Below are 27,921 nucleotides of genomic sequence, written 5' to 3' on the forward strand. Positions count from 1 at the left end.
AGCTCAGAGTTGGGAGGCTAAAACAATAAAATGTCATGTTACACATGCAGATATCTTCTTCCCATTCCCGGTGTAGAAGAATGCTTCTCATCTAAACCATTAGCCATAGTCTATTCCCATTACAATTATAGAAAAGAGACCCCTTTATCAATCAGTTCTTAGTTCTGATAATTATTTCTTCAGTCAGTTGAGGCTACAGTGACTTCTTTAGTCATGATAAAAAATGGGAATAAATATCTAATAAGTTTAGATAGGATGTTAAAGTTTTATATGCACAAGTCCTTTGATACAGAGAACTGATTATATGGCATATTTACAACTCATATATATTTAATTACCAAAGACCCTGGAAGAATTCAGCCTAAATATATCATGACCTAGGCTACAAATGCCTAGCCATTATGTACTACACATTTTCAAGTGCTAACAAGATCAATTTTTACAGAATATATTGGCTGAAACTCAAAAGTGAGGTGTGGTGGTTAGCATTCATTCATTTGCTAATTTAATATGTATTTTCTGAGAGCATGCTATTTTCTCTGTTCTATTCCAGGCCCAGGGGATATAGCCATCAATGGAGCAGATGATTCCTCTCCACAAGCCTTACAATCTGGTGGAGAAGGGTAGAATCTAAATATATAAATTATGCTACACCTATCTACATTTATGAGGATTAAAGCTGATATTTAAAAAAATGCGATCATGTCATAAGCACTTTGGAGGAAAATGAAGAAAAGGAGAACAGGGGGTGCTAGTGTGAGATGCAAGGTAGGTCTCACTGCAGTGATAATGAACAGTGACCCAGGGAGAGTGAGGAAGCCAGCATTCCAGAATTGTCATCCAGACACATGAAATAGTGTTGACATTTTGCTAGGGCACAGCCTAATAAAAGTCTAAGCAACATGCTGCTTTTGCAAAGCTGAATTCTCAAAACATCAAAAAAATACATATATACTTAAGATGATCTCCTCCCCAAGATGATCTCTTCCTCCATGAACACATTATGTTGTCACCCAAAATACTGGTTCACTGAGAAACAAACTAGAAGCATGGCATTTTAAAGACAAAACTTTCATGATAATGACTAAAATTCCATATTCTAGACTGTGTAGAGATGAAAATTCACTATCCATGTATAAAGTCCATGTGTACCTGACTAGAGAGATTCCTTCTGAAATTAGTTCCAGGAATGATTAGAAAGCCAGGGTAATGAAGCTACTGAAACCCATGGTCCATGCTGGTGTTAAGACAATAGGAACAGGCAGCCATGCACTCAGGAGCCTTTGCAGAATAGAGCTAACATTTTCCCCATGGTGCAGGTCTGGCCCAAGTTCCTGTAACTGAAATCATGAGCTTTGATCATGACAATGATGTTCTAAAAGATGACATCCACTACAAACAATTATGTTAAACATTCTGCTAAAAATTTCTTTTGGGAAAAGAGGGTCATGTTTGAATGTAAACTCTGGGAGAACTGAGGCACAAATAGAAATTAAGAGCTTCAACTTTGAAGCCAGACTGTTGGGGTTTAAATCTCATTTTCTCACTTGGTAGGTATGTGATCCTTAATCTTTCTTACAGTGTGTTTTAGTACCCTAGTCTTTTGAACAAGATAACCTTCAGGTTATGATGAGGATTAAAGCTAATATTAAAAAAAAACCAAAAAATGCTTAGTAACTGCATGGTACATATAGTGCACTGTATAAATGTTCTTTGAATAAAATGGAGTAGAATTTTCATTTGAATTTCCTTTTTACTATTACTTCCAAAGACTTGCCTCATCAAGGAAAAAAGATTTACTCACTTTTTTAAAGGTTCTTTTACATACAATGTTTAAAATAGAACTCTTATGAGTCTAGAAGTTCTATCAAGTTTATATCAAACCTTTTAGTGAATTTCAAAGTGAATAGTATAAGAAATAGATGACCAAAGAGATTATCAAATGAATACTTTATTAGAGTCATAACACTTATAAAATAAATTTCTTTTCATAGTGGAGTTACCAGATTTTAAGACCAACCAACACTTTCTCATTTTTACAGCTATGTAAAGAAATTCTTAAATGCCATAATTTTTGTTCAAGTGCTTTATCAGTCAACTCACAAATCCAGAATGCGATTAATCTACAAATCTAAGTATTCACAGTTAGGCGTTTTAGATTTGGTTCTTAAAGATCTAGAAGCAGTCCATTTACAAAAATGCCACCAACACATTTTAATGAAATCATTTAATTTAATGCCACCAAGCATAGCCTGTTATACCTTAGGGGGAAAAAAATAAAATCTCACCACTAAATTCTAGCAGACTACCTTCAAATGATTCCAAGGAGAATATACAATATATCTTTATGGCACGTTTATGACTTTGTAATATATAATTCATAATACAGGTTTAGGTGTGTGGTATGGACCTAGAAAAATCAAGGAAGTTAGATATTATAGAAATGATATGAGCATAAAGTCATAAGACTGATTTTCTCAAGCTATATATTGAAACATCTCTTTTATCTTTATGATTTTATCACAAACCAAGCTCTAACAAGGCTCTTTTTACTATGGGAGTATCAGATAAATAGTGTTTGATCACTGGGCCTTGATCATGCTACTCATTCATGTTTGTTCCATGTTCCATGAAATCCAATTGCCTAATGCGTACATGGCACTCCTAGTGGGCGATTCAGCCAGAATACAGAGGGCTAAAACAATAAAGCAATCCCAAAGCCCTCTGTTCCCAAAGTTGACCTTCTTAGGGCAACAGACATACTTTGCACGGAGAGCATGGTAGGAGCCATGGTCTAACCCCAAGTCCCATTCAAGCCATTTTGGTATGTTTCCATGACCACTGTAAAAGATTAATTTTTTTTATATCAATTTTTTTCATTTTTTGTGCTATTGTTTTCAACTGATTTTGTCTGTCACCAATGCAAAAACAACACAGATATCTGGGCTCTTAACAAAACACGAAATCTACAACTTTATGCTATATTTAATATTCTATTCAAAAAGTAATGCAAAATAATTAGAAGTAAAAAGTTAAGTCTTCAGAAAGCTCTATTTGAAAAAGCTTCACATATATAAATATTTTTATATTCATGCACCTGGCAAACAACTGTGATCTGAAGCATAAATAAACCAAAGTAAGACATAAGTAGGTGAATACCAGTTCCAGCTGTCACTAATGGTCTCTGGGGATCCTGTTTGAAGAACACTCGGGAGAGAGTCTTGCTCAGCTGTGAGATCATTAGTTAGATTAAGCAAGTAAGGTTCACTTCACAAATTACTTTTCCCTATACCCAAGACTCTGTTAGAATTAGCTTGAGAAGCTACATGTCCTTCCAAGGGTAAGTATTTGACCATTAACAAAAGGCAGTGTGATTATTGCATAATGAGACTAAATGTCATGTGGCTTGTCTAACTAGGTTTATAGGCCAAATGTAGCCTATCCCCTGTTTTTGTCAACAAAGCTTTATTGGGACACAGCCACATTCATTCACTGACATGCTGACAATGGCTGCTATCATGCTGCAAAGGCAGAACTAAATAGTCTCGATGGAGACAGACTGTATGATGCATGAAGCCTAAATATGGACCATCTAGTTCTTTGTAGAAAAAGTGTCCAATTCTTTTACATTAAAAGATGGAATTCAGTTGGGAAGCCTTTTTGAAATGTGTAAATTTTAGGGAGTATTATAAATCTATTAATATTAAGGTTCAGGTGACTGAGCAAACAAAAGGGATGCTACTTTTTCATGATTGATCTCTGTATATTTTAGGAACATTATGGGAATTTTAATTGTAAAGAGGTATAAAATGAAAGGCTATTTCTCCACTTAATATCATAATAAAATTAAAATTCCACCCAGGAAATAAACCAAAACTTGCGCTTAAGATTCTCTCTATTTACTAAACAGATTATATTTGGAATGTTGTTACATCTGGACAACACAGCATACAAATTGATCAGACATATTACAAAATAGACAAATGAAACTAACACACGACTATTACTTTCCAAGGAGTGTTACGGTCGCCATCTTCGTAAAGCCAGACACAAACTGCAACCATAACATGCTGTTGTCATAAAGGCAAAAACCTAAGGAGAAAGAAAAGAAAACTAATATCAGGTTCATAACTGACTTTAAGAACATGCATTCCTAAGGGGCAATGACTTGAAGACTGACTTGACTTACCTGAATATACTTCAGCATTTATTAAATAGTTTATAATAATCTTTTTGGTGACTTGCCATTGTTTTAACTTTAACACCCTTACCCCTTCTTTTAAACATTCTAGCCCCTAGTGCTTTTCTCATGAGTAGACAGCCTTATGTTGGACATTTGCTCACTACTGGGTTCACTTATATTTGGGGGGGGGGTTACTTCTTAAGTATTTATAAAACCCCAGGCATTGTATTAAAAAATTCAATATGAGTTATCTATTCATATAGTGATTCATAGCCAACAAAGACACTAAGTATCAAAACCTGGGGATACATCGAATGCTTTCTATTTACAACTCAATGAAGAGAACCCAGGATCACTGAGCTGGCTATCTTATGTGGGAAACAGTCCTCAGGCACCAGATGTACCTCCTCTGAATCCTTAGGGGTCAGTGAGGATTTCGTCAGCACCAACCACGTGTACCTCACTGCATTCAGGGCATAAAGACACACAGTGGATCTTGTCTTCAGCTTTTGGGGATTATGATCCCTAGAAAACTGTAGGACAAAGCAGTTCAGTATGATAATATGCTATGATTTTGTGCTGGGATTCTTAGCCAGGAAACTACAGCTCTGGGAAGGAATAGCAGATTCACCTATAGAACATTTTCACAATTCAACTACCATTCCACTATTCTCCCACCTTCCTTCTGTTATTTTTCTCATAAATTTCTAATCTCCACATAATCCTCTGAATGAGAACGATTGATTTCAATATCTATTACTAACGAAAAGGAATCATTAGGTACATATACTGAAAGAAAAAGAAAAGCATGCAGTAAAATGCCAAGTGAACGACTGATACATGTCAGTGCTATACACACTCCGGAACTAGAGATTTACTTAGGAGTGTGAGGATGAAATGCGACTTAGGTAGAACTCGAAGCATGCGTTGGGTTTACTAAGGCAGCTTCTCTTAGGCAGAGAGAAAAGTGAAGGAAAGCTGGCAAAGTAACAGAAAAGACCGAGCCAGAGCAGAATTACACTTCGGAGAGCTCTGAAAACACGGCCCGCCAATAGGGCAAGGGTATGCCCTAGTGACATTAGCTCCTCTTCACCTATTTGAGATCCTACTATTCATGTCAAAGTCAGAGCTTAGGGATGCTATCGACAGACCAAAATGGGGCTACCCCAATGATCCTAGAGAAGGTAGTGAGGTCCAGCTGACACCATGGAAAGGGAGGGACTGGAAATAAGAAACACGTAAGGAAAATCCAGTGGAGCTGAGAACTAACAGAAAGGAATAATGTCAACTCCTGGTCCCTGAACTTCACTTTGTGAAATTGTTAAAAACTGATGTTTTTCCAACCATGAGCTTTGGATTACAGGGACTCCAAAGATTTCATTCTGCCCTCAGGGATGATGAAGTGGGTAGAGGTGACTTTATGGAAACAGAGCAGGGGTTACATTCAAGGCCCGCTTCCCTCACCTTCAACGTTTTTAAGACTTTATTAAGTAAAATGTTTTTATTTTTTAAAAAAGAAAATATTAAAATCATCCACCAAAATTGTCTCCCTTTCAAATCTAGAACCATGACTTTTCCTGTTGTAATCCCACTTTTAGTGTAATTCATTGTAGGCACTTAATGAATTTTTGAAAATCCTAACAGATTTGAAAATTATCATAGTTTTTGAAATCATCTGTCCTCTACCCCTCAAAACTCAGACTTTAGATCTGTGCTGTTCAACCTGGACAGCCACTGGCCATAGGTGGCTATTTAAATTTGAATTTACTAAAATTAAGTCACATTAAAAATTCAGTTAGTCCTTCTAGCTAATTTAATTGCTCTATAACTACATGTGGCTAGTGGACACCATATTGGATAGCACATATATAAAAAGCTACTATTACTCCAGAAAGTTCTATCATAAAGTGCTATTCCAAGCAAAAACAACTACATGGTGTGTACGGGGTTATTTACAGGCTTTCTGGGTGAAACAGTAAAATACTAGGGTCATTAAATTTGCTATATAATCTGTTCAATATCAAGGCATTTCAGGAAATAATTTCCACTTGTGACAGTCTAAAAAAATTATCTATAGAAACAAAAACATATCATTTCTTCAAATTCCCTATATGAACACAAAATGACAAATTCATACTAGGAATTAAAGAGGATAAAAATTTTAAAGAGTTCCCTACAGAACACGTTTCCCCTGGTCATTGTCCACTGTAATGGCTTCCTTGCCTTCCCTGCTCACCTGCACTCTCTTCAATGGCAGGAAATGCAACTTATTCATCCTGACCCCAACCCTAGCAAATTACCTGCTACATGACAGGTCCATGGTAAGTTATTTTCAATTAAAAACATTACAGAATACTAAAGAGCAAAGCCAGGAACAAATCTCCCTTATCATGTCTGAAAATTAAAACAAGTGGACAACACAATTGATTCTTCCTGCAAAGCAGACTGTGCTGTACAAGGTCCAGCAGTACTGACTCACTGTCCTTCTACATGAACGTCAAGCTCGGTGTGCTTCAGTTTAATCATCTACAACACTGGGGGGATAGCAGTATATTGTTTGTAGGGTCCTTGTTCAGCTAAGCAGCTATTATAGGTTTAATGTTTACGGCTATTATTAAAGAGACTTTTGTTGCCTGAGGAGTTTCTTGGAGACCTGGATAGTGGAGGCTGGTGCCGGTAGACTGTACTCATTGAACACTTACTGTGGCCGCTACGTTGATGTTATACTGGTTATCATTCAGGAGCGGCTGCACGCCATAGGTTATGGTTGAGTTGCAGTGCAGATCATGCAGGGAGGTGGCTGCTGCCTCCAGCAAGAAGGCTCCAAAGTAGAAGACAAACACTATAAAGTGGTAGGCAAAATCCTGAAAGAGGAGGGGAAAGACATCTTCAATTAAAAGAAGAACTTTTTCTATTCCTTATTTCAAGTGATGAAGTTTAAGTTCAGAAAGATCAGAATAACTAATCAAGTAATCTTAACTATGTTTACTGTTTGTTTCGGATGCTTTTAGCAATGTCAGGCTATTAGACTCCAAATGAAAATTGATGGACCCATTTTATTTGATATAGTGGCAAATATTCTGATATATGAAATTTTAAAATAAAATATACTGTTTTAATTTGGATTAAGATATATAAGGATCAATATTAATTATCATAAAAGGAATAACATGCTATCTTTAAGTTCAAGTAAAATACCAGTAAATTACATTATTTTTATTATAGCTCTATATTTTCATAATTACTTTATTTTTGAGCAATTATTTTTATCATTAGGTCATTATCCCATGTACTGAAAGGTACAGCAGACTTATTAAATCATTGAATTCAGAGAATTCATATACTATATGATATATATTAATATATTCCTTTCAAAACTATATATCTCATACTCTACAAAAAGTAGAGAAATATTAGGTCATTTTGTTGCTAGAATTAATGTGTAGTATAACTCTTAAAATTTACATTGTCTTACCCGAATTAATATATACCACCAATAACTGCTCTTTACTTTTAATAGTACTCGTATATAACATATTTCATATGCATTATTAGTCCTTTTAAATAGTATTTATTATATACATTTTACAAAAGAATTTCTTTTTTCTTTTTTCACCCCAAATGACTATCTCAAAACCATACAAAACTTTTGGAGGGTAAAGTTCAATCCCACAAAGGTTATTTTTTCTTTTCATTTTTAAAATAGTAATTTAGTTGAAAAATTGAAATTGTTTATTCTGTGCAACATGTTTTAAAACATGCATACGTTATGTGGAATCGCTACTTAACATATGCATTACCTCACATACATACCATCCTCTTTTTTTTTTTTTTAGTGAAAACATTTAAAATTGATTCAGCAGTTTTCAAGAAAACATTGTCATTAACCACAGTCACCATGTTCTACAATAGATCTCTTAAACTTATCCCTCCTCATTAAAATTTTGTATTCTATGGCCAACATCTCCCAACCTCTCCTCCCCTACTGCCTCTGATTACCCACAATTTTACTTTCTTCCTCTGAGTTCAACATTTTTAGATCCAACATATTAGTGAGATGGTGTGGTATCTGTCTTTTGGTGTTTGGCTTCTTTCACTGAACATGCTCTCCATGTTCAGCCATGTTGTTGCAAATTACAGGATTTCCTTCCTTCTTTTTAAAAGCTGAATAGTATTCCATTGTGTATGTACACCACATTTTCTTTACCATTCCTTAGCCTTTGTAAATAATGCTGCAATGAATGTGGGAGTGCAAATATCTCTTTAAGGAACTGATTTCACTTCCTTTGGATATACACCTAGTAGTGGGAATGCTGGATCATATGGGAGATCTATTTTTAAGTCTTTCAGAAACCCGTTTACTGTTTTCTATTAATACTGTACTAATCTACATTTCTACCAACCACATTATGAGGGTTCAAAGTTCATTTTGTTTTCTATCAAACTGTTCCTATTAGTGATAAAGCAGTCTCATAAAATGGATTATTGCCCTGGTTCTTTAAAACATGTCCATGAAGCAAATAACACTGTTCACTGGAATTGTTCTTACACATTGAGAAGAATCGGCTTGGACAAACTAATCAGGGGTGAGAATTACAAAGACACCATGTTAAAGCTATTTTCTATTAAACAACTCCCACTTAATTGACTCACTAATACCTTCGAAAGATATAAGGAAAATGTTATATACTGGCCACATATCAACTGTAAAGGAGAGAGGTTCAAATTTGTGTGGTTATTAAACAAATGTTCATTGATGAAGGTCAAAATTCAAATTTCAATGTTACTACTTTTAGGGATTCAATGTGAGCTAGATATTCATTAGTAATAAAAACTGAGAAAGTATGTTTGAGATCAGTAGGCGTTTACTTAACAGGGTAAGGATCTTCATTTCTGGATCCTTAGAAATGGTCTCTTTTATCTTAAAAGGGAAAGATAAAATGTGGTGACGCAGCTGGCAACTTCCTGTGATCTAATCCGTGCCTGTTTCACTACCTCCTACCTCTTTGAACATTGGCCACCTTGGCCTGATTTGGCTCCTAGGAAACACTCTACACCTTGAGTTTCAGTGGACCTGAGATGTGCCAGGGGGCTTGAGCCAAGGCCACATTCTTCCTGGGCAGCTCCCAACTAATCACAGCACAGGGGGGACATTGGTGCCTGGTCATTGGTGCCCAGCACAAGATCTAAGAGGGTGGGCTGTGCTCTGCAGCTTCTCCCTTATTTGGCCAAGACTATATCATAAACTGAAACTCTACCCTCCCTTCCTTCCTCTCCTTCCTTCTTTCCTTTCCTCCTCTTCCCCTTCTCCCTTTCCCTCCCTCCTTCCCTCTGTTCCTTCCTCTCTTCCTTTCCCCCTCAAAAACAAAAATGCACAAAGGAACAAAAAGTTTCTCCTGCACTTCTAAATCCATCGGAGTCTGCTCTCCAGTGGGCCTGAGATGACACATATGCTTTTCCTTCTTGGCCCTTACATAATTTTAACTAATGTATGAATTATGTAAGTCATTCCTTTACTGCCATTGTCTGATACAGCAAACTTTTCTAGAACCACCCACAGGCCTGCTACACCACCGTATTTCTAGGCTGGGTATCAGAAAATACTCCAGGCCATCCTGGGTCATCTAATTCCAATCCCTTTCACGTGTGGGACATGTGCAAGAAGGTCTTCTGCAAGGTTCACACATTGTTTTGGACCACCCAGGTCATGGATGGTAAGCCTGAGGTTCTCAAATATCAGTAAGCATCAGAATCATCTGTAGAGCTTGTTGAAACACAACTGAGTGGGCTCTACCCCTAGAGTTTCTGACTTGGCAGGTCTGGGTAGAACCTGAGGATGTGATTTCAAGCAAGTTTCCAGCTGCTGCTGATGCTCTGGTCAGGGCCTACTGTTTGTGTGCCCTCATTAGTAGATGACCCCAGTCCCTCTCTGAGTTTCCTTCTCATGGCCTCCTCTCTGCCAATCTTCTCAGTGCTCACACACCCTAAACACAGCCCTCTTATCATCACGTTTGTCTTAGACAACCTGAGCTTTAAACACAGCTTGGATCCTTTCAGCAACAAGTGGCTCTCTCCAACATTCCTATCTTCAGCCCATGCTTGGTGCTTCTGTCCAGGGTCAAACCCTCACTAACTAGTTGATAAAATAAAAACAGCAGCATCATATATTGGGGAATCCTGGTTACAGAAGAGCAGCATGAAAAGGAACAGCAGCCACTGCGAACTTAAGTTTCTCACCTGCACAAATGAAGACAGTGATACTTGCTATCTATAAAGAGCTATCCTAAAAGTCAAATAAGTAAATGGATGTGGGGCAGAAAACTGGCTCAGGACATTTAAGTTGTTAAATCACAATGTTTATAATATATTGGAAATTGATCAAATGTGTACCAGTTATACTTAGAAGGAATATTGGGAAGCATGTTTAACTATGCAGGATTTTTAAACAATTCCTTTAAATTTTCTAAAATAAGAACATCGCCTCCCTAAGAAAAGGGGGATATAAATATGGAGTTTCTTCTTTAAAGTAAGGCTCACAATGGTATTAACACCTCTCCACCAAACAAAAATAAAAACAAGAACCCAACAAACTGTTTCAAAACAAAATCTTCTCTTCCCTGGATTAGAATAGGGCAAGTTTTTAGACTTTAATATATGTTATTACATATTGTACTTTCATGTCAACAATTATGCTAAGGTTAGAAAGCTTGAGAAAAATACTGAACATATCTAGTACTATGAATACGAATTTAATTGTATGATCAATAAGAAGGAATATGGTAGACAGTGTCATATAACAAACACTGATAGGAAGTAAATTATTTATTAAAATGCAAGTTATACAGTTAGAATTAAAATATTATCACAAGAGAAAATAATTATATTTTGAGCAATTAATCTTTAACATTTCCAGAATGTAGCAATTAAAAATTGTTACCATCTGGTGCTGACTGCATGATAAGTATGGCTCAAAAATTTTCCTGGCTGAGTGTGTACAAGATGTAATAAGAAACCTTCCAAAAGCCAGCAATGTGATAAAAAATGAATGAGAAAGAAGAAAAATGCCTAAGAGGAAAACAAACAAGGAGTGACCTCAACTTGTGAGGCAACTGCTCTGTATGGAGCCACATCTACATCCCTTTTTAATTTTATTTTGAGTCAGGGTCTCACTAAATTGCTGAGGCTGGCCTGGAACTTGCCATCCTCCTCAGTCTCCTGGGTATCTAAGATTATAGATATGGTCCACCACACCTATCAAAAGGAACCCTGTTTCCAAAAATGAAAGCATTTAATAAACTCTCAGGGGGCAGGAGTTAGCTCCTTGAAAAGCATGTCTACCATGTGACAAGCCCTAAACCACGACATCTACTATACTATGTGGTGTGTGTTGCTATTGTAAGTCGAACATCCCTAACTTGAAAATCTGACATCTGAAATACTCCAAAATCTGAAACATTTTGAGCAGTAAACATTTCAATATACAAATACTCCAAAATTCAAACGACCCCAAAATCTGAAATATTTTTGGTCCCAAGCCTTTTGGATAAAAGATCCTCAACCTGTTCAATTTTCTGCTTCAGTAAGAGTGGACTATTCCAACTAAAAAAAAACAGGATAAACTTGGCAGGCGTCCTATGGCACAAACTGATAGATCTTTCCAATTTCAATTGTCACTTTCATATAGTGGTTTTCTTAATATAACAAAAACTCTTACATCTTATTTTCTGAACATCAGATATAATGCTACATACAAATGGGCAGAAAATACAAGTTTAGGAAAAAAAAAAGTTACCAAATGCATGATTGTACTCAATGCCAAAGATAAGACTTCATACAAGCAAAAGGAAAATGACTAAAGAGATATATATCTAATAAGGCCAGGAATGATACTTTCAAGATATTTAACCATTATTAAGTTATGTTCATCAACCAATTAGAAAGACAATTAGGCAGAATGCTGGCCACTGCAGGTTCCTATAGACACTGGGCAATTAGGGAATCCAGAAAGGTCCAGGGAAGTGTCAGAGTGGTGGGTGGAGCATTTGGGCAGAGGCAAATGGGTTGGGAGAGTGACTATTAATAGTACCAACAGCACTATAGAAGAAGAAACTGGCCTAATATCTATGAGTGTGATACTTAAAGAACCCGGTGGCCCTTACCAAAATTGGAGATTGATTCATTCTTATACTTATTATGGAAAAACCAGGTGTTTACAAAGAGAAGAATAAGCTTCTATCTGCAATCTGATTGGGACTTTAGATCTTTATCTCATGACTAACAGAAATATTTTCTCATTAATAATGAGAAATTAGGGCAAAAATGTAGAAATAGATTACATTAGCAATTTAATGGAAATGGAAGGACTTTCAAAATTCCAAACTGTAAGCCTCAGTGTGTTTAAGGAATTAGAATTATTGACTGCTTGCTGTAACCCAGACAGAAGGAAACACTATGTAATTCATTACTTCCATTATTCTTTAAAAGCCTCTGGTCAGACAGGTATTATTATGACCACTTTAGAAAAAGAAATTAAAATTTAGAGATGTTAACTATTTTGCCCATGGTTACACAGCTATTAAGTAAACCAGACCCAAGCTCAAAGGCTGTGAAGGACTGCAATCCTTGCACCCACTAAGCTGGGCCACTTGCCCTTCTTGCCCCTGGGATGAATAGGCAGTCACATTCACCATGTGAATGCATGTGAAAAATGCATGTGAAAACATTTGGTTCTCAAATGTATCTGTTTAATTGTTTAATAATTGTAATAAAATTCATTTGTTGCATGAAATGAAACCCTGTTTCATTTATGAGTCATAAAGGAGCTGCTGAAACAAGCAGAGTACATACAGCTCTCCTCATGCTCTATAAATTAAACATGGGATATTTTCCTATAATATCTGTCCTAGAGCTGCTGAGCAAAACGTTATTATACTTGGAAGGAACATATATAAACCCTGATTGAAGGTCTGATTGTAAGTTTTAAAACTTAAAAAAGTGTGATCGAAATTTCCTGGGGCTCTACATGAATTTCATGATAGCTCTGGCACCATGGATTGAAATCAGGCTGCACTGGGTCTTCCTAAAAATAAGTCCCAGAGAATGAGTGACACAATCATGAAAACATCTCTGACACAGGAGAACAAAGTAATTTGGTACAACTTAATGGTGTCATGATTTTAAAAACTGTGATTGTAAACTTTTTTTTATACCTTAATAATTCTTGTACTATAAGTTATCTACAGATGGCAAAATATGCAGGAAAATATGCATAGGCTATATGCAAATATCGTGCCATTTTATATAAAGAACTTGAACATCCATAGATTTTAGTATCCTGATGGTGGGCCTGCAACCAATCCCCCTAGAATACTGAGGGACCACTGTATATATTGAAATATATGAAACAGAAATCAATGGAAAATTTCAAGAAACATGTGAAAACGTTTGGTTCTCAAATGCATCTGTTCAATTGTTCAATAATTATAATGAAACTCATTTGTTGCATGAAATGAAACCCTGTTTCATTTATGAGCCATAAAGGAGAAATGGAATGATTTCTCAGCTCCACTAAATGGGAATTTCACAAACTGGGACTCTGCTGTCCATCAAGGCAAGCATCAGGCACCTTAGCAGCACCCATGGCCTGAACCCATTCTCTCCTAAAGATGGTAACAAACAGAAGATAGACTCAAGGCATTTCCAAACAGAATGAGATATTGATCAGTCTCTTACGTTTTCTTGCAATAGATTTAAAATAGAAACTCCTTACCAGGAAGTTCCAGTTGGCATCAATTTGAGTGACCATGCCAGAGAGGAACACACCCAGGAAGAGAAGAGAAAAGAAAAAAGCTGTCACGGACACAAACATGACCCATCCTTGTAGCAGAGGTAGAGGAACATTGGAGGAGGCCACCAAAATCCAGACGAGACCCCCGAGCAGCTGAAAGAAAAAAAAGATGAAAGAATGTAATGGATTTGCTTAAAAAAATACCTTTTAAACAACAAAATTCAATCTGCTTTTTATCAATGTCACTTTTCTCCTTTCTCCAGAACCATGCACACATTCCTACCTCTCTGCTCATCATTTCTCTATCATGAAAGGTGCCTGGGGTGAAACTAGTCCTTCTACCTGGAGGTCAGATCCAACTCCACACCTGTTTCTCTGTTGGGCTTTCTCCTTTGCCCAGGAAGATGCACAGCATTTTCTCTTCATCTAAAAACGTATTCCTCTGATCCCACTGCCTCTCTAACTACTACCCCGTGGGCAGACTCTCATGTCCAGAAAACATTTTACAAATTGCTTGGTCTCCACTTCTTCTCCTTGTAGCTACTCTTCAAATCATGATAAACTGCCTTCTGCTCTCACCAATTCTTAGAGAGTTTACGAATAAAGAACTATAACTTTCTAATTTTTCACATCCATTGTCACATCCAGGTCTTTCTCATGAGCTATTTGTATATTTGATATTATTGCCTACATAGAGAATAATAGTTGCAGCTGTTGTACATGATAATAAGCAATAAAACTACCATTATTTATTATCTACAATGTGCTGGACATTGGAATAAGTACTTTACATTGATCAAATCGTCAATAAAGACCTGTGGCATGTCAGGCACTGTGCTAGAGGCCAGGAATAAAATGGCAGAGAAGCTACATTTGGTTTCTGTCATCACAGAACTCTCAGCCTACAATAGGAAAGGGATAACTGAGCAAGTGATTACAATGCTATTTAGTAAATGTCACAACTGGGTAAATACTGGGTAGGATAGGTCCACATAACAAGGGCTCTAGATTTAGATTTGGAAACCAGGAAACACTTTCTAGAAGTACTAATCCCAAGAACAGGGCTGACGGTGAAGCAGAGGGAAGGTACGGTATTCCAGCAGATCTTGAGATGATGGGGTGAGAGCTGCCAGAGTGGGGTTCAGGTGAAGAACAGAGCTCAGCATGGCAGAAGCAATCTCTACCATACCATGTGAGAACCCTAGCTGAAGACTTAGCAGAAGGGGCCTGAAAGTCAGGCCAAGGAGCTAGGCAGGCCAAAGGCAGGCCACAATCAAGCAGGAAACAGTATGTTTGAGATTTGCATTTAGAATTTTCTCTGGCTGGAGCATGAGAACAGGCTGGAGAGGAAAGGATGCAGGGCTGGAGGACCACACAGGAGACTGATAACAACAGTGTGCAAACCAGAACCAGGGCACTGATGACCAAGAGATGTGCAGGGATTAGAGAGAGATGTAGAAGTAGCCTGATGATAGTGATGGGTCAAATCTGGGACATGACTAGAAAAAAACAGATAAGGAAAATACCTAGATTTCTCGCTTGTCCAAGTAGGACTGAGTGAGAGAATACAGGAGAGGAAACAGTGGGAGTGAAGGCGATGAACTCCAAGACCACCAGGCTCCACTCCAGCACTAAAATAAGAAAGGGCACGTCCTGTCCTGTGCACAGCATCCCAGGCTTTGGTGACCTTTTTCATCCTTGTCTAACGCCACAAAGCCCTTCACATTTTGTATTATAGGAAAAAGAAAAAAAAACCAAGGCTTTTTCACATCTAAGTAGCCTGCCACTTGCTGGACCAGAATGCCATTCCCTCCAGCACATATCTGAGAAACTGCCACTCATAGCTGACCTTGAGCCCATCATCTGAAGTCTTTCCTGAGTTCCAGCTCTTGCTAGGTTGCTCCTCCCTCCCCTTGGGCACTCTCCCTCTGGGGGGATTGTCACACCATTGAGATGCTGTACTTGAGTTCCCCTGGCTTGCACTCCATCTGCACTGACAGAGCTTATGGGCAGATTATGCTGCTTTACATGTTAGGCCTTTCCTGACCATTAGTCAGGTACCATGCTACACTTAACAACACAAAAACTTCAGCCATACAACTGACCTGAGGTTGCCTCAGGCAGGTGGGAATCTCTCTTTCCTTTTCCATACAGAATGCTCTCAAATATTTACTTAGTGAACAAACACACTAGTGTCTATATGAGAACAGTTTGAGCTCCAAATATTAAAAAATAATAACCATCTTTATCTTAAGTATGTAGATAACATCCAAACTGCACAAGAATTAAAATTAAAAAAAGATAAATTTTGATTTAAGTTTTAAAAGAGGCCCATTCAGTAATTTATTATTGCTTGAGAAAACATTTTTGAAAATTATTAATAATAAATTATAATTAAAGCACCAGTTTAATAAATTTGTACTTTTAGTAATAGTATACCTCAAGTCCTACTTTCAATGGAAAAATCAACAATCAATCCAGAATATTTTGTAAAATAAATCTAAATAAGATGACATTGCATATTAAAATTTTAGCTATCCTCTTCTCATTGATTATGAAAGGAATAAACTTGTTCCTGGTTAAAAAAAAATTTCTACACTTTTATGCAATTTAATATATATTTAAAGGCAACAAGAATGTCTTTAATGGGTCAATCTTTCTTTTTATCCTAGATTTTCCTTTTTGGTAGTCTTTTCTTATGCTCTCACTACATTATTTTAAATGCGATTTTAGAAATGCATATAATTACTAAATATCTTAATAGATATTTCAAGAATCATTTACTAAGAACCTATGTGGTAGCCTAACAGATGATAAAGAACAACTGGCTACTGCAGACTAACTACATAAGCACAGTCTTATGATTCAGGGATTGTGATAAATTCACATTTATAAATAATCCTTTGCAATTAACACAACACTTAATAAATGTGGACTAGACCCCCAAAAGGTAGCCCCAAACCTACTGATAGGCACTGGAGAACAACATTCAAGGGGGGAAAAAAGGCAAGGCTCTTGCTCCAGAAGTCCTAAATAAGGGAGAAATAGACACCATTTAATCTGATGCAGGAGCAGATTGTGGTGAGTGCTATAAAAAGAGCTCAGCACAGTGAGCTCCGCAAGACAGGAGGAGGCTGGGAGGAAATGCAACAGGAAGACTCGGGAAAGGGAGGAAGGACAGCAGGAGTCAGCCCTCAAGACAGACCTGGGCTTGGACAGGGAAGACCTGATGTACAACAGTCTGGATTAATTGTCCTATTGTCCTCAAAAATCACAGCTCTTCCCACAACTCAAAGGCTTGGAAAGGAAACAGTGCTTACATGGAAAGTGACCCAATTTGCTTCTCATCTGTGGTATGTGTGCTGCATGGAAAGAGGAGAGAGAAGAAACGCGTCAACATCCCTCCCTTTCTCTCATGTAATCACATGCATCACCCCTAAGTCAGAGAGTCTACAAAGTCTAGGTGCAAGTCCTGCTCACAGGCTAGCATCAAACAACAGAGGACAGGCAGAGAATGTAGCTAAGTGCACCATGGAGAGCCTTCTTCCTTTCAGGAGCCTCAAGAAGCTTGGATGGGTCACTACGGCTTTGACACAATTATTTCTTCCCTATTTCATAATTTCCTTTTGACAAAAGTGAACTTTCCTCCCAAGCTTCCCAATCTGGCCCCAACATTGCAAAGTGAGCTTTCATGAATACTTCTGCTTTTCAGTATATTTGCTTCATTGAATTCTGGGCTTCAGTAAGCTCAGAGTATTCACCAGATAGAGTACACTCATCAGTGTCTCCATTTAGGAGAGATGATTCTGAACGGAGAAGCCTTGTTTCCAAAGGCAAAAAGCAGAGCACCAAATGGTTAAAATCTGAGGGAGAAGAGTTGATAAAGTATCATAGCAACTGCAGAGTGTGCACAGCATGAAGAAAGGTATTTGGAATGCCATGATTCACCCACGTTGTTCTCATCTTGGATCCAACTCCACATTCTCACCTTTAGCCTACACTGCCTTCTATTGCTCTCTAGTGTCCTAAAAAGTGAGACAGTCATGCACAAAGCTGCCAAATGCTTTAAGGAACCGAATCGGCCTCAGGACTCTGGACCTCAAGTAGAGTAGCTCTGATAAGGCAGGTACTCTAATTTCATGTGATGCAAAGTTAAAACCCTCCTAGCAGTAGGTGTCGGTCTTCCCCTGTACCTGGTTACCCCTTATTTTCTTAGCTCCAATTTTGGTGCACCTGGTACACACAAGTACTCAGATACATTCTGAGTTGCAATCATTACACTGCTGCCCGCTCCTAAAGCAACTGATCTTCTTTGTGGTTTAATATATATTTGTCACTTTATTGGGCCTTGGCAAACCAGAAGGGTATGACTTAGCTTAATTCCTCCCATAAGAAAACCAGTGAAACCTTCATCTACTGACACACTAAGCTGAACCCTCTGAGTTGGAACTAGAAACTATGAACTGTTAAAAATGCCCAGCCCCCAGGAACACATGGTACTGGGCAGGAAGCAACTCTTAACCATACTGGATGCCTGAATTACTGACTTCTCAACTCGTCTCCTACTTGGAAGACCTGCCTAGGCTCCCAAAGGATTCCTTTTGCAAAAACCCTTTTTCTTTTCCAATGCCACTAATTTCCTAATAATCTGCTTTTATACACAAACACTGACAGCTAATAATTTTCAAACTAATTTAGTACCTCTTCATATACCCTTTATTATTATACTAAATAAACAGGCTAATTTCTACTCTGACCTATTTTCAGCTAATGTTTGGAATGATGATAGACAAAGGTAAGTGAATCTGAAGGTATAAGAGACTAGTAAGAACACCTCTAAGGAAAAATACTTCATTGTTTAGAATTTTTTGTAGAGAACATAAGCTCCTCTAATTCTCTTATTATCTACACATTAGACATTTTATCATTCCATTGTAGGGAGAATGAACTGTCAGCAAGCTTAGAGGAAGAAAAGAAAAAGAAACCTCCAGACTGTCTCCCAGTCTGGTTTCTGGAGTTTACACAGGAGGGTGAAGCTAATGATGATAACAGAAATATTAGCTAACATTTACTGAGCTCTTATGTTCCAAACACCATTCTAAGGGTTTTATTTCTATCAACTTAATTCTCAAAACCCTGAAACATAATATTATTATTCCCACTTTACAGATAAGGTAACTGAGGTACATAGCTATTAATAACTTCCTCTAAATTATACAATTCATAATGTCAGACCCGGGATTTGAACCCAGTAACTGGTTTCCAGAGCTTAAGCTTTTGACATTATTCCCTTGGTCTCTCCCATGGTTTAGTGTTCATTTTAGAGAAGGGTTTCTATTCATTCCCCCAATGATTCCATGACCACAAAAAACTAGGTAGAGAAGTGCACTGGCATTTTTTTCTGATGACACAGTCCACAACTTCCATCAGAATCACAAAGGGGTTTGTGGCCCCCTAAAACCTCAGAATACCTTATCTACTTATTAAACCCTCCTGTTTTAGTGGATGCTTGCTTACTGGGTACTCACTCATGAAACATGGTTATAGAAGTTTTTAATATAGTCAGAAACTTATCATCTAGAAAAAAGGTTGTCTACAATTAGCTCCATTTTACTCCCTATTTGTATTGTGACAGGTATTTTTTTTTTTAAAGCTGGAAACACATTTCAGTCAACAGATACAAAATAATAATTGGTAGAAACTTCACAAGGCAGGCCACAAAAGCGTAAACTCATTCACAATGTAGCTGCAGCCCAGGAGTAACAACACTGGAGAATAATTCTGCCTCCCTCCCCAAGCCTACCTTCTCTCCAGTAGTGCCCCATTTTCTACCATCTTTGCTTTGTACTCCAGCCTCTGCCCCTCATCCCATTCTCTGTACACAGAACTGGTCTTATTTGACCAAGCTTCTGTCTAGCATGTACCCACCAAGAGTTTTTCTGTATAACTAAACTGCATCACCAAGTACTCCAGAAAGACTTCCCTGCTGGATGCCATCCTTTGGTGCTTCCGTGGCTACTGATGCATGTATCCTCCTTAGCACTCGCAACAACTAGATTGAAATCATGGCCCCACATGTCTTTTGCCCACTGGGCTGTGAGATCAGGTTTGGTGACATTGCCTTAAACAGCTCTGAAAGCTCGGAACCCAGGACAGTGCTTTCTACATATGGCATTCAGTTACATCCTCCTTGACATGAATGGAAACCATTCAGTGTGTGTAAGAAATGGTTCCAAAAGAAAATTCTCCAGAAGTGCAGCCTGGGATACTGGGAACACACAGCTGTCCAGAGCCCAGCCCACTTTATACCAAAGTTATGAGTGTCAAATAGGATGACTATGAAAGGACTTGACCCTCTTATATACAATAGATCATGTAAGAAATTCAGGTCAAACTGTAGTCAGCTGGATATAAGTGTTTAAAAACAGGCAAGAAGTCTAGTAAAGCAGGATCATGCACTTCTCAATTTTCAAGTGGTTATTGTCAACCACCACCACCTGCCACAGATCTTAGGCAACTGGGGTGAAAAGTTCTGGAAATGCAGCATCTCTTGCAAGTCTACTTTATGATACTCATTTTCAATCTTCCTTGGGCCCCCAATATTCCCAGTTAACCCACTGTTATTGCAATTGCCATGATGTAATAGTAGGAACTTTTGATGCAGATAGGTCTGAAGTTCTGCCACCTGCCCTCCTGACACCCTCCTGTAACCATGTGACTCCATCCAGACTGGTCTGGGATGGGGACCAGTCCAAATTAGAGGCAGTAGTCAGAAAGGTTTGTTTTGTTTTGTTTTAATTAAGAAAAGTAAAGATGAATTCCAGGAAGCAACAACAACAAAAAGACATATAGAGAACAGGCCTATGAACAAAACAGACTAATTGAAAAATACCTTTTGCTTTTTAGGTTTACATTGGAAATACATTTGAGACACCTATTACGTGTTTTACCTTCTTCTTCCCCATTTGACCCAAACTTCTATTCCAGTTACTTAAATAGGTGCTAACCTTAAATTAACCCATATTACAGAGGAGAAATATGTTCTGCCCCCCTATATATTCTTTTCATAATTTCCTTTGATTTTCAAAATCCTCTTTTCATGTTCATAACTAGTTATCATGTAGTGTTCCTGTATGCCACCGCCCTGATGTTGGCAAGAACCGGACAAATCACTGCCCCTTTTCTTTTTACCTTCTTCCTGCTGAATGCTATTATATGCTATTATACCAAAGTTATGAGTGTCATATAGGATGACTATGAAAAGACTTGTCCCTCTTATATACGATAGATCATGTAAGAAATTCAGGTCAAACTGTAGCTAGCTGAGGAGAACTACTGCATTTTGAGTTGGGCAAGACTTAAAGCGCCTAATCAGGCCACAGCTGTATTTCTCCACTCTAGCCTTCTTCCATAATACCCTCATACACTATTCAGTGTGTACCACAGAACAACTGCATAATTTTTTTTTTTACAGCACATGCATGATACTGTGCACATCAACCTGTTCCTGTCCTTTGTCATTATATGGTCCTTTCTATTCAGCTGTATCAATGCCAAGTCCACAGCTCTTCTATCAGGTACCTTTCAACTGGGCTATACAAAACAAATCTCCTTTCCCTGACCTTATCCTATGTAGGTCAAGGTCAATCATTTCAGCAACTTGGTTTAAAGTTTTCCAAATTTCAACTCTTCATATTTTCATAGGGCTATGGGTCAGGGCAAACAATTGCTGATGATAACCTGTGGAAAAGGCATTTGCTTATTTTCTCTTATGAAAATGTAAAGGCTCTCATCACACAAATGGAGATATTTTAACATGCAAGCAAAGGAAGAATTTTACTTATAGGAGTAAAACCCATTTAGAAAGGCAGACATGAACACAGACAGTCCCTCTTGACCACAGTAAACGTGCAACATCCCTTTCCAATTAAAATTTATTATCTGGCCAAGAAAAGAAAACTCAACACATCAAAATATTTATGTATTAGGTTATAGTTAAAGATTTTGGTCGAAAATAACCTGAGATCCCTTGTATAGATTTATCTGCATGATGGTACCTGCCTCTTAGACAGTTCCTCCCCTTCACCATCATCCTTTAAGATTCACTTGTTTTCTGGCATTATTCCTCTCAGTTACATCTTCTAATTTGATTTAGTATCATTTAGGAGCATGTCCATCATTACATACATGGTTGGCCCCCTAAATCTCAGATCTCTCTCTTCTCCAGCATTCTTTCGTTGGACCTTTTCCAGGTTCTCAGCACCATCTATCCAAAGTATAATAATAGGCCCCCTCATTGATCTTCCTGCCTTCAATCTCTGTGTTTTACAATCAAACTTCACTAAAAATGACTAAGACACAAGTCTGACTAAGTTCATCCCTGTCCTTCAGCAGCTCCCCATCACAGAATAAGTTCAATGCCTTGGCCTCCTACTCAGCAAAATTCAACCTGAACCCTGCTTGCAGTTTTTCCTTCTGTTTCTGCCACCTTCAAAACAGCCATGTTAAACTAACAATCGCTAGAACTCCATGCGTTGTCTTTCTGTGTCTCAGGTTTTCATATATGCCCTTCTTTCCACCTAGAGTTCTCTTCCCCACTTTTTCTGTCTATTGAAGTGCCGATCATCATTTAAGACTAAACTCAAATTCACCATTAAAGTTGGCTGTCCCAGCCTCTCCAGTAGCCACATTGTCTACGCTGCTCTTCTGTAATATTTTCAAAAGCCTATTTTTTATTTATTTTTTGGTATTGGGGATTGAACCCGGGAGTTCTTAACCACTGAAACACATCCCCAGCTCTTTTTTTAAAAAATTTTATTTTACATTTTATTTAGAGACAGGGTCTCACTGAGTTGCTCAGGGTCTTGTTAAATTGCTGAGGCTGGCTTTGTACTTGTGATTTTCCTGCCTCAGCCTCCTGAGCTGCTGGGATTACAGGTGTATACCACCACACCCAGTTTCATAAACCTATTTAATACTTCATATATACCAATGTAATTCTTTCTTGTCTTTATATTCCACCAAACAATAATCTTTCTTTCTTTTTTTTTTTTTTTGGTACCAGCAATTGAACCCAGGGATGCTTAACCACTGAGACACATCCCTAGCCCCGCCCTTTTTTTTCTTTTTCTTTTTTAAATTTTGAAACAGGGTCTGGCTACATTGCTTAGGGCCTCACTAAAGCTGCTGAGGCTGGCTTTGAACTTGCAATCCTTCTGCCTCAGCCTCCTGAGCCACTGGGATTATAGGCATGAGCCACCAAGCCAGACTGACAATAATCTTTTTAAGGGCAAGAATTATATTATGTATTCTATCTCCAGGGCATAAAGGAAGGCCTGAAGGTCTATTCTTAATTATGTTATTATGTTAAATAAATAAAAATCACTGGCATCAAACACTGCTGTTAAGCATGTGAAAAACAATCCTACAGTCTCTCTCATCAAGAGAGATGTGAATGAATAACTTGGGGAATGTAGACAGTTTCCTGAACAATGAAACTACAAAATAAACTGAATAGTGACTTCTATTCTTTTTCATGATTAATACTCTTATGTTCAATCTTTCTAGTGCATTTTGCAAGACAGTCTCATTGAGAACAGGAACTCTAAATATTTTCTTCAGTTCAATAGTAAAGCTGCTCCAATGTACTTTTCTTACAGGCCTGTCTGGAAATGTTTTAGGATAGTCCACATCCAACATGGATCTCTTTCTTCCCCAAGTGGAAGCTATTTTCCTGCATATCCTTTCAACTAGCTTACCAGGGCTTGAAGGCCCTAACATTTTTATTCCCATAAGAATGTCTTACATACATTAGGTACTCAGCAAACACCTGATGAATGATTTAGAGAACATTCCTTGAAGAAACACTGAGAAATTTTGAAAATGATAACTTTTAAAGGTTATGTTTTCTATCCTAAACTAAAAGGCTTGGCTTTGCAATATTAACTTAGTAGTAAACTCCGCGGCAAGCATGCATTGGTTAAGTATAGCTGAAGCCAAAAATCAAATGGCTGGTGATTTAGTTATCCAGAAGTGGAACATAACTGTTTCAAAAAAACCACACTATGCATATGAGGGTGAAATATTCTTCATCTTTGAAACCAGCATTATAAATTGCTTTAGCTGGTTCTGGCAGGCTGGCACTATTTATCTTTTGTATTATCTTTCCAACAAATGGCTTATACCTGAAAGATGTGAATGAAATATAATAAAGGGGACTGGGATTGAATACTTTGAGCAAAGTTAACTGGTGAATTTGACAATGGAACTGCAATATCACAGTATCATTAGCTTAGAACCTTATTGACAGTCTAGTCCATCTTCACAGGATAGGGTTTTCACATGTTAAGATTCAGAGGGCAACCAGACATAAATGAAGAAACCCTGGGGAAAAATGGACCTGAATGGGAGGTCAAAATTAATAAGGAGTTTGAAACATTGGCAGATACTAAAATAATTGGTCCCTCAATGGAGATTACCTACTATTAGTAGAGTATCTGAGGAATTCACATATTTAATTTCCAGTGAGAGGAATGTTTAAAGAGGAGCCATGGGAGACTGATTAGGGAGTCAGAAAGGAATCAGGAAAGTAGAAAGTATGGAGAAAGTTGGGCACAAAGGTGCTTCGAAATTGGTTACTTAGTTCCCATCTGTGCATCCCTGAAGGCGGCATTCTGCACAGAGGGGTATAATGCAGCCTTGATCTCTGTGTCCTTGAGATACATAATCCAACAACTTAAGCACTCCAGAAGGATGAGAGCCAAGAAGGAGCAACAAGTTTGGCTCCAATGTGGTCTCTTGTTTCTCTAAGGTCACTAGTTTCATTGGAACATTTTGATCCTTTTTTATTGGAGGAGGGTGGAGGGAAGCAAAATGCAAGTAAAACAGGTACTAGAGACTTAAGATTTAAACTTATAAAGATGTTTGGCCATGAAATGTGAAAAGCACATTAAAATGGCTTTTGGAAGTGATGCTGTTCTATCTAAGTAAGAAGCCAGAGGAAATGAATAAGAGCAATGGACCAGATACTTCTTTGAGTCTGGGATCCTTCTTAGGATGGGGAGCAATGGAAATTCAGGCAAGTGAAGAATCTGAATTTTCAGGAAAAGAGTTGTCTTCTTTTTAAAAATTTTTTTTCATAATACCTTTATTCTATTTATTTATTTTTTATGTGATGCTGAGGTTGAACCCAGGGCCTCACACATGCTAGGCAGTGCTCTACAACTGAGCCACAATCCTAGCCCTACAACTGTCTTCTTTATAGAGCTTAGAGGAAGCCTCCATCAGTGGTTCCCAGTTATGACTGGGTATTAGAATCTCCAGGGAAACTTAAAAAAAAGAGCTGATCCTGGGTGCTCCTCCAGAGATTCTGATTTAATTAGTCTGGGCTGGCAACCTTAAAAGCCATCAAGTTATTAAGTACAGCAAGAATTGAGAACTAACCACTGGGCTAGATAAAAAGAAAGATATGGGGTAGAGGAAGGGAAATTGAATAAGTCACCTTCCACACCCTCTTCCCACAATTAGACAGTGTTTCTGACAGTGTCACATGACCGTAGATTGTTTTTGAGGTGATATTTGCCTTGATAGCACATGGATAAGCTTTTTTCCCCCCTATATACATACATTTACATATACATATATATATATCTATATATATATATATATATATATATATATATGTACATATGCAACTGTATAAAGCTATTAAATATCCAAAACATATAACCAGAATATCAAATTTGAGGTTCCATTCATATTATTGCTTAGGACAAGGTTAACTTCTAACTGAAATTTAGAAATCGAGTATATTTACATGAACATTCTGTAAATTCCAGTATGGGTAGAATGTGGATATGGCGGAAACTTCTAAAAGAGTTAGGCAAACACCTGGGGTTTGAAGAACCTGGAACTTAAGTAGCGCAGAGTCTATGAAATCTTTCTTTCCAGATCTTGCTGTTCTAAAGTGTCTCCCTCTCACAGCTGTGCAGCTGATCCAATGCCAAACTCTTCCTGTTCTTCTCACATGGATACCTGTGCCTCATCCGGAGCATTTGGATGCTTCTGAACTCCCTACAAATTCAAACTCACACTAGCCTCTTCCAGTCACTACATGATTATTGATGGCATTGCCTGTAACTCACTAGTGTCTCTTCCTTCAGATTAAAATCTGAGCTAAATTTAACTTAGAGTGGCTTAGCATAATAAGGCAGAAAACCAATGCTTACAAGGTGTTCCAGCCCCCCAGGCAAAAAAGTGAAACCGAAGTGTCCCAAATCCTGGTTATGCAAACTCAAAAGAGGACGGGGGAAGATACGAAAACCCCAAACTGAGCAAACAAAACCAGCATTCAGGAAAGGCACTGCGAACATTTCACTATTTATTTGCCATTCTCAGGGCATGATGCAACCTTGGTTGCCCAATTCATATTTGCACATTACCCTCTTGTCCACAACGAGCTTCAAAACCTTCCAACTCCATAAAATTCCTTTTAATAAGTTCAAGCGAGGGACCCAAGAAGGTTGATGGCACCAAAGGCTAGGTGATCCCACCTTTACGTAGGCCCAACGAAGTGTGTTGACAAGGTTTGGAATTTCGTAGGTACCCTAGTAAGGGAGAAGGTGCAGAGGCAGGCAGAGAAGTACTTGCCAGCCACGCTTCCACCACTCCTTTTCCATTCTCACGCCCACTTGATTAGAAACTGCCAACTGCATCTTACATACCTCACCCTTCTCCCTGCCCTACCTCCTGCGCCCTGTTCCTTTCCCCAATCCAAAGGGCACTAATAATGGCAAGGGTGAGTGGGGTAAAAACATGCCCAGCTCTAAAGCCTCCCTCCTCCTCTTCCTGGTGCCTCCTGCCCCCGCTTTCCACCTCCTGGCAGCCTCTGGGTCACCCAGTATTCGGCACACCTTTGCACCACCCAACAAAATGGCAGGTTAGCAACAGGCTAGGCCAAATGCGCCGCCTCTGGCCAAACCCCGAGTCTCCGAAGGCGCCTCCAAGCCCAAACACCTCTCTCTTTCCCAAAGTCCCCAATCCTCTGCCCCACCGGGCTGCCTGCTCGCTCTCTAAGGCCCTTTCCGTCGCCAGCGGGCAAGCAGGTGCCAGTGTAACAGGTACCGGCCAAGAGGGCTCAGGCGGCTGCGCCTAGCCTGCAGAGGTCCCCCAAGAGGGGCGCAGGAAAAGCCACATCGAAGGGAAGGAGGCCGAGGGCAGAGGCAGAGGGAGTCAGCGTGGGTGGGCGACAAGGATGCCGCTCTCGGTCCTGGCTTCCCGGGAGCCACCCTCGCCAGGCTGCCCCACTTACAATCTCCAGGCAGACGAAGGCGCCCGAGTAGGTCCGCAGGATGTCGGGGCCGGCGGGCAGGGTGACCCGGGGCGCTGGGAAAGACACGGCAGGGTTCGGGGGCGGCGGGACAGGCGCTCCGCCGGCCGACATGCTGCCGCTGCCGCTGCTACGTCTCCGCGCGCCGCCGCCGCCGCCGCCTCCCTCCTCCGCCTCCCGGGCTCCCGCCGCCGCCGCCGCCGCCGCTCAGGTCGGCGGGGTCCGGGCGTGCCGCGCGGGAGGGGCGTGGCTGCGTGGCCCTCCGGCCCGGCGAGACCCCGCCCCGTCACGTGGGCTCAGGTGAGCGCACCCCAGCCCTGGGTGCCCACTCGGGTCACGTGCGCAGGTGCGGCCGCTGCCCGGCGCGCCTCCCTGCCCAGCTACTCTTGTCCCCTCCCTCTCGAGCCAGCGCCCAGTGCTCCCAGCAGCCTCTCAAGGGCGGGCTCTACAGCCCTGTCCTGCTCTTTATTTTGCCTGCTACCCTCTTTATAGTTTCCACCTGTTTTCTCACCTGTCTGCCCGCTTCCTGGGGGTCTTGTCCCACTTTCCTCACTTCGTCATATAAAGACAGGTTTTGTGGCTGTGATTCAGACAAGTACACTCTAGGTCTCCAGAATGGGGTAT

At 39.2% G+C, this 27,921-nt stretch overlaps 1 protein-coding gene across 1 annotated transcript; it reads right to left on the reverse strand.

Moving 5' to 3' along the window:
• Positions 1–1,931: 1,931 nt before the first annotated feature.
• Mal2 (mal, T cell differentiation protein 2) lies at positions 1,932–27,644 on the reverse strand. Its single transcript, XM_027946254.2, has 4 exons — positions 27,280–27,644; positions 13,953–14,123; positions 6,886–7,047; positions 1,932–4,092 (listed from the first exon to the last, which is right to left on the reverse strand). The coding sequence occupies exons 1-4, from the start codon at positions 27,409–27,411 to the stop codon at positions 4,021–4,023; spliced, it is 537 nt and encodes a 178-aa protein (XP_027802055.1). The 5' UTR covers positions 27,412–27,644; the 3' UTR covers positions 1,932–4,020.
• Between the last annotated feature and the right edge of the window lie 277 nt (positions 27,645–27,921).

The sequence above is a fragment of the Marmota flaviventris genome, chromosome 15, assembly GCF_047511675.1.
Source record: "Marmota flaviventris isolate mMarFla1 chromosome 15, mMarFla1.hap1, whole genome shotgun sequence".
NCBI classification, from domain to species: Eukaryota; Metazoa; Chordata; class Mammalia; order Rodentia; family Sciuridae; genus Marmota; species Marmota flaviventris.